At 50.9% G+C, this 7,505-nt stretch overlaps 1 protein-coding gene across 1 annotated transcript; it reads right to left on the bottom strand.

Moving 5' to 3' along the window:
• Positions 1–579: 579 nt before the first annotated feature.
• On the bottom strand, positions 580–5,607 carry LOC108622006 (uncharacterized). The gene has a single exon (XM_018019635.1). The coding sequence runs from the start codon at positions 5,605–5,607 to the stop codon at positions 580–582; it is 5,028 nt and encodes a 1,675-aa protein (XP_017875124.1).
• Positions 5,608–7,505: the final 1,898 nt, after the last annotated feature.

The raw sequence follows: 7,505 nt of genomic DNA, 5'->3' as shown, positions 1-7,505 counted from the left end.
CTTTTCTTATTTAACAAAACTTAAATGTCTTATTTTAGCACTGTATTTACACTTAATACTATTAATTCTCTGTACAAGTCTCTTAAAACCAATTATTTAAAATATGGAAAGATTCCGAAGCACTGTTCGGCAGCGAAGCATTTCGTTCGCAAAGAAAATAACGACTTTTAAGAAAAGGACGTTCACTCATAACAAAGGCTGTAACCAGAGTAACTGATCGATAGCGATCGATCATCGGTGCTCGCGAATATCGCCGAAGTTTGGCGCCACACCGACCCCCCCGTCTACCTCGCCGGCCTACGTAGGTAGTCGGAGCGGGAGAAACGCAACGCTCGCGGTCGTCACCGATGTCGGATTTAAAACATACGTCCGTTGCTCGAACATACCGCCCGCCTCTTTGCAGGGCAAAGACAAGACCATCACATTTAGTGGGGCCCTGTCTCTTAAAAGAAAAGAAAGTACAAATTTACAAATGCTATTCATAATGATAAGTGTTCAACTAAAGAAACTGGGGGTTGCCGACAGCGAACCGCCCGCCGTGAGCTCAGTCACGGGAAAATGCATGTAACTTGAATAGTCTCACGTTACCGGTGAGCCCGGCGGAGACCGCGAGTTGTCGTTTTCGTCAGCGACTGGTAGGAGGCAAAGCTTCACGATGGGCCGTAACAGCGAGCCCGTCTCCGTTCGGACGGTTACCGTTCGAACGCATCCATCCTGCCCAGTGTGCAACTCAGCGACGCGTCCCATCTTCCACTTTGTCGGAGGTAATATGTCGTCCCGTATGAGGACAAGGTTCCCGACCTTCAGATTTTCTCGTTGTTGGCGCCATTTTGTCAATTGTTGGAGGTGTTGAATATACTCCCTCCTCCAGCGGTGCCAAAAATGGGAGCGCATTTGTGTTATTTGACGCCAACGGGACAACAAAGCCGAGCGGTTCGGCTCCTCCTCGGGTTCTGGAACAACGGATGGTGGCTCCCCAATTAGAAAGTGACCGGGTGTGAGTGCCGACAGATCGGATGGGTCATCCGAAAGCGCGTGCAGCGGTCGTGAGTTAACACAAGCTTCGATTTGGCAAAGGAGGGTCGACATTTCTTCAAAAGTGAGTTTGGAATCGCCGATGACTCTCCTCAAGTGATATTTTACGGTTTTAACCCCTGCCTCCCATAGACCGCCAAAGTGAGGCGCATGTGGCGGGATGAAGCTCCAATCCGTCCCATCGGCTGCAAGAGCGGCTGCCGCTTCGCCATAGAAATCCGAAGCTCCGTTGAAGAGGTTTCGCAGTTCCCTGTCGGCCCCATGGAACACCGTGCCGTTGTCGCTCAGCAGGGTTGTGCAACGACCTCGACGGCTAACGAATCGACGAAAGGCTGCTAAGAATGACGAGGCTGACATATCCGACACGACCTCGAGATGGATTGCCCTTGTAGCTAGGCAAATGAAGAGCGAGATATAGCCCTTGTATGCTTTGTGGCCCCGTCCTGCGGATGTTCGAAGCAGGATAGGCCCAGCATAATCCACTCCGGTGGAGAGGAACGCTCGCTGGGGAGTCACACGCGCTGCTGGCAACTGACCCATCAGTTGACTGGCAGGCTTTCCACTGAACCGGGCACAACGCACGCATCCTTTGATAATAGCTCGCACCAACGTTCTCCCCCGTAATATCCAAAATTTCTGGGCGAGGAGGCTTCTGGTTTCCTGCGGACCCCCGTGGAGAAGTCGCAGATGAGCATCCTTCACCAAAAGCGTAGCTAAAGGGCAGGTTTTTGCTACAATGATCGGGTGTTGTTCATTGTAAGGAAGCGGTGCGTTGGAAAGCCTTCCTCCCAATCTTAATAGTCCGCCATCATCCAGAAAAGGCTGCAAAGCGGCGAGCGGTGACTTCGGCCGTAGTTTCCCTGTCCGTTGAAGCTGGACAATCTCGTCTGGAAACGTCGTGGCTTGAGAGATACGTAGCGCCGCTCGAAGAGCTGAGGCGCGCTCTGCAGCTCTCAAAAAACCCGTTTCCGCAGGTTGCCCTTTGGTTAGCCGACTGAACCTGAAACAGTAGCTAATGACTGAGAGGAGGCGGGAAAGGGTGGAGAATCGGTTCAGAAGCGGATCTGTTTGATGCTGCGTTTTAACTTGAGCCGCGTGTACTTGGGCGGTTCCCCTTTCCAACTCCGCTGATTTTGGATCCTGTAACATCGGAGCCGGCCACGCAGCAGGCGAAGCCTGTAACCAAGGTGGTCCTTTCCACCATAGATCCGAAGACAAAAGTTCGGAAGGTTGGATACCTCGGGTCGCCAAATCTGCGGGATTACTAGCTGTCCCCACATGTCTCCAGCAATTAGATGGGATGTGGCCCTGTATGGTGGCTACTCTGTGAGCCACAAACGGCTTCCACAACGAAGCATGCCCTTTGATCCAGCAGAGTGCCACACTCGAGTCTGTCCACGCTGTGATTGTCGTGGTAACGTCGAGTCCATTCTTCACGGTCACGAGAAGTTTGGCAAGGAGTACCGCTCCACACAACTCCAGTCTGGGTACACTGACCGCCTTGACCGGAGCGACCTTGGTTTTGGCGACAAGTAAAACGGTAGAGGTATCTTCCGCATATGCCACTCTCATATACACCGCGGCGGAATAAGCTCTTTGTGAAGCATCACAAAAGCCATGAAGTTCTACGCTCCGCGCACTCTTCGAATAATTTGTCCAACGGGGAATGGACAAAGCGTCGAGCTGGTCCAAGGAAGTCCGGAATCGACACCATTGTAAGCGCACCTCTTCGGGGAGTTCTTGATCCCACTCGACTCCCAGAATCCAGAGGTCTTGCATCAATATCTTGGCATAGATCAAGACCGGTGCAGCCCAACCTAGCGGGTCGAAGAAACTTGCAATTTCAGCAAGAATTTTGCGTTTGGTATACCCGGGTTGTTTTGACACTGCAGGAAGCACCCGCAGAGAGAAGGTGTCTCTTTCCGGGGTCCATAGAACTCCCAGGGTGCTAACTCCAGCAACGTCCTGAAACAGACGAGAATCCGAGTCCTGTTCCTTTAACTCCGGCATATTCGAGGCCCATTTGCTGAGCTCAAAAGCTCCGGCCCTGAAGATGGAAATTACTTCCTCTCTCAGCGATCGAGCCTGGTTTTCATCTTCGGCGCCTGCGAGGATGTCGTCCACGTAAGAGTGGCTCTCTATAATATTCGCCCCAGCAGGATAACGCTCTCTCTCATCTTCAGCCAGCTGACGAAGTACTCGGAGGGCTAAAAATGGCGCACAAGCTGTGCCGTATGTGACGGTGGTCAGTCGGTAATCTTGGACTGGATCGTCCGGGCGAATGCGCCAAAGGATTCGCTGCCAATCCGTGTCCTCAGGATGTACCTGAATCTGCCGAAACATCTTTACTATATCGGTAGTGAATACCACCTTATAAAGCCTCCATCTGGTTAGGACCATCCATAAATCCGACTGCAGTTTAGGACCGGCCGCTAAGCAGTCGTTCAACGAATACCTCGTCGCAGTAGGAAAAGAAGCGTTGAAGACGACCCGAAGCTTTCCAGAGGGATCGTGCTTCTTTGTCACCGCGTGATGCGGGAGGTAGTATGACTTACGAGTCTCCGATTGCTTCGCCGGCTCCATGTGCTTTAACGAGAGGTACTCCTCCATAAATTGCTCATACTTTGAGGCTAAAGCGGGATTGTTGGCAACACGCCGCTCGCAATTTAACAGCAGTCGGAGTACGGTTGCCCGAGAATGACTCAGATTCTTTTCTGGATCCAGTTTGAACGGCAATCGGACCCTGTACCGACCGGAAGGTAGCCGGTCGTGCGTGTCTTTAAAATGCTGCTCAGTGCGTTCATCTTCCTCACTCAAGGGGGGCGGATAATTTAGCTCCTCCAACTCCCAAAAACGTTGAAGAATAGAATTCGTCGTCTCTTCGGAACGACAATGAAGGCTGCGGACGGTCATGCTATTTTGACTGGAGTCATCTGGAACAGGCCCCATCAATACCCAGCCGAAGGGAGTTTGTTTGGCAATCGGAGTCCCGCGAGGTCCATGACGCGAACTGTCCTGTAACAGCTCGCCACACACATCAGCGCCAAGAATTAAATCAACGCGGGCGGGAAGTCCGAAGTCCGGATCCGCCAGCGTTAGCCCCGCCAAGTGTGGCCAGGATTTTAATGATACTGGCTGCGATGGCAAGCAAGAAGTGAGCTTACGAAGGACCAAGGCTCGCACCGGTAGACTGAAGCCCGGATCTATTCTGGACCGTACCAGTATGTCTACCTCCGAACTCGATATACCGCTCTCCTTTTCCTGGATTCCAGAAATGGCCACCCGGACCGGTCGCCGTGAGAGGCGCAAGGCTTGCACCACCCAGGTACTCACGATGGATATATCTGACCCGGTATCTAGAAGTGCACGGAGGTCCAGGAAGTCTCCAGTCGGACCTTCGACTCGCACCTTTGCAGTGGCCAGCAGAGCTGTGGATCTCGCGGTGACCGTCATGGAAACAGCTGCGTTGGCATCTTCCGTCAGACCAGCGGTTTGAAACGCTGGAGTTACTTCCCGTACCGTCGTCCTTTTTGAATCGTCTCCCAAGGTATCGTGTAGCAGCGTGTGATGACGCTGGTTGCACGCAAGACAGGAGTGAGTCGACGGGCACTTGGAAGTTGCGTGACCTATACTCAGGCAGTTGAAGCAGGCTTTCAACTGCTGGGCTCGATCTCGACGTTGTAGAGCTGTCAGGGCTTTGAACTTGGCGCAGTAACCAAGCGAGTGCGTTCCGGAGCATAAGGGACACTTCCGAGAAGCCACGGGTTTAGCCGAAGAAGTCAGTATAGTGGATTCATTTTTTCGCGGCTTGTCATCTCGCGCCCGGGGTAACGATTGCTTATTCGCCGTAGACGCGAAAGACGGATCGGTCAACTGGGCGGCTTCTAACGCTTGAATTCGGTTTTCTAGGAATTGGGATAGTTGTTGGAAACTCGGAATGTCCCGGCTTTGGGTAAGGGATGTTTCCCATGCCATGTGCGTCACCTTATCAAGCTTCTGACTAAGCAAGTACATAAACCATTCGTCCCAGGCTTCAACCGGCTTGCGCAGAGTGGAATAGGCTCGAATTGTTTGCCGGAAGGTATCCAAGAGTCTCTTTAATTCCGCGGAGGATTGGTGTTTCGCGGATGGGCAAGACAGAAGATTGCGATGGTGGGAGAAGGACAGAATACGTGAGTTGCCGTAACGCGCGTCCAAATCTTCCCAGGCTCCGCGATACCCGGCATCGGTTACTGGGGTATTTTTAATAACCTCGGCTGCTGCTCCAGTGAGGCTAGATTTTAAATATAGCAGCTTCCTCACGTCCGAGAGCTGGGGCACGTCGTGAACCAGACTCTTGAATAGATCTCGAAAGCTCTCCCATTGCAAGGGGTCTCCCGAGAAGGTCGGCAACGCAATTTTTGGCAATTGCGGCTGAGGCGCTGCCGAAGTGGATGCAGTAGGTTCGCCCTTTGACGAACACTCGGCCAAGACCTGCGCTAGCATGCTTGCGGCGTGAAGATACGCTTCTTCCACATTAGCGAACGTGTCTTGTTGGACGTAGACACTGTTGCTCGCCTCTTTACAGCGCATTAACTGTCGATGACTTTCAAAGAACGCGTTCCAATACCGCTCTAAGAGGGTCCGGCGTTGCTCTATAACTGAACGTGTGATTCGTTCTTTGCCGAGTTTTGTTACGTTTAGCCAGAATCGCTGTATTCGGCCAGCGATCTCTTCTTGCTCGCGTAATAGTTCGTCGAACGTATTTGAATTCATGTTTATGAAAGTTCATTTCAGTTCAAATTATTACGGTCGCGAAAGCAAAAAACAGCATACACAAAGAAAACGAAAACTCCTCGCGACGGTTTGATCGGACTCGTTTTTTGCCACCTTTGTCTTTGTATTCGCGATGCGAAAGGTCGGCGCGACCTCTGTTTACTTTGCGCGTTCAAATGCAACCGTCACGCAACGGATATTTGAATAAAGTTTTTAACTTATCCTAGATGATGTTGACCACTTTGCTGTCCTGGAAATCGTTCGACCGTTCACGTTCTAGATGTTCCACACGGTGGTCGATGCACTTTGCACTCGCGCGTCGATGGAAGTCGCCAATTTGCGAGCAAATCCGGCTCGAAGGACCAAATGTTTGAAGTTAATTTCGATTAATGTGTGACAACGCATTAACTTAGAAACTTCACTTCTGAACTTATTTTTTTTATTTCCGGAGTTTGAGCAAATTGTACGTTAATGGAACGCGAGCCAGACCAGGTAGTCCTTTCTTATCACCGCTTCCCGAGTTGATCGCCAGGTGCAGCACTAGCGTGGAGGGTGCGGAGGCCCCGGAGTGAGCGCTCTCTGTCTCTCTCTGCGTATTCTATGCTGTTGCTCAAGCGAGAGGTTATGCATGTGTATACATATACGATGTGATTTGTTCGAGCGAGAGATTATATGTGTGTGTAGTAATATTGATATGTATTGGAATGGTGGCTCTTTTTTGTTGAGTGGTTGGTTGTTTATTGTTTGTATAGGGTAATTATTGGTTGTGGCTACTTAGTTCCTGTCATTTCCAGGTTTTTGTTGGCTGGAGTTATTTCTGTTGAAGGGGTTATCGTGCGAAGAATTAGATGCGGGGTTATACCTAGAAATGCGAAGGGAGTGACATGTGACATTTTATGGATGTGGTAACATACGCGGGGATGTGGCGTCGTCTACGCCTTCTGGGGCCTTTGTATGGGTTTTCTCCTAGTATACCATTTAGAAGTGTCGTTTCGACGTTCGTATGGTGAATTGATAGGTTATGTTTGTTTGCAGGTGCTGCAGTAGATTGAAGGCTTGGAGCTCTGGCAGCCGGTGCAAGTGCTTTATCGAAGTTAACCATGTACTCTTGGCTGGAACCTCAGGTGGTAACGCGTGCTTTGTATTTCGTTTATTTCAGGTTCACCGTTTTTAATTGTGAATACTCATTTGCAGTCAGCTGTGTTTTTATTTTCGGCCTCGATACCGATGTCTCGGTGTTATTTGTAATTAGAGGGTTTATTTTTATTGTTGTGTGGTCCAGTGATAGGGAATACTTTTGTTCGGAGTCTCCTGAGTTATTCAGTGGGTCGGGTTCGGTGTCTGCGTAGCTTCCGGTTTCGGGGGACCGTCCTGGGGCCGTGAGCGTATTTCGTCGTTTATTGCCGTTTTTGGGGCCGGCTCGTCGATTGGGGTTTTCCGGGCCACCCTGGTTTGCATAATTTCGGATCGTTCGATGGGTCGGGGTCGGTACTTGTGCCATCGTCGGTCGTCTGGTTGCTCTTGAGAGCCACATGGCTCCGATTCTTCGTAATTCCGTTTCCGTTTGCTTCCCAATGTACTGTCCACGGGGGGTGCTTTTGCTCGGAGTTTCTCAGGCTGCCCGATGGGTCGGGTCCAGTGTCTGTGCGACTTCCGGTTTCCGAGTTTTTTTTTTGGGGTCGCGGTCGTTTTCGTTGTTTACTGTTATCATTTTT

This window comes from Ceratina calcarata, unplaced genomic scaffold (genome assembly GCF_001652005.2).
Source record: "Ceratina calcarata isolate Rehan_Ccalc_2016 unplaced genomic scaffold, ASM165200v1 scaffold1948, whole genome shotgun sequence".
Lineage (NCBI taxonomy): Eukaryota > Metazoa > Arthropoda > Insecta > Hymenoptera > Apidae > Ceratina > Ceratina calcarata.
This window is presented reverse-complemented; position numbering and strand designations above follow the sequence as displayed.

Excerpts from the sequence above, each read along its gene's own strand:
- LOC108622006 (XM_018019635.1), bottom strand. The coding sequence starts at position 5,607 with ATGCGCTGTAAAGAGGCGAGCAACAGTGTCTACGTCCAACAAGACACG.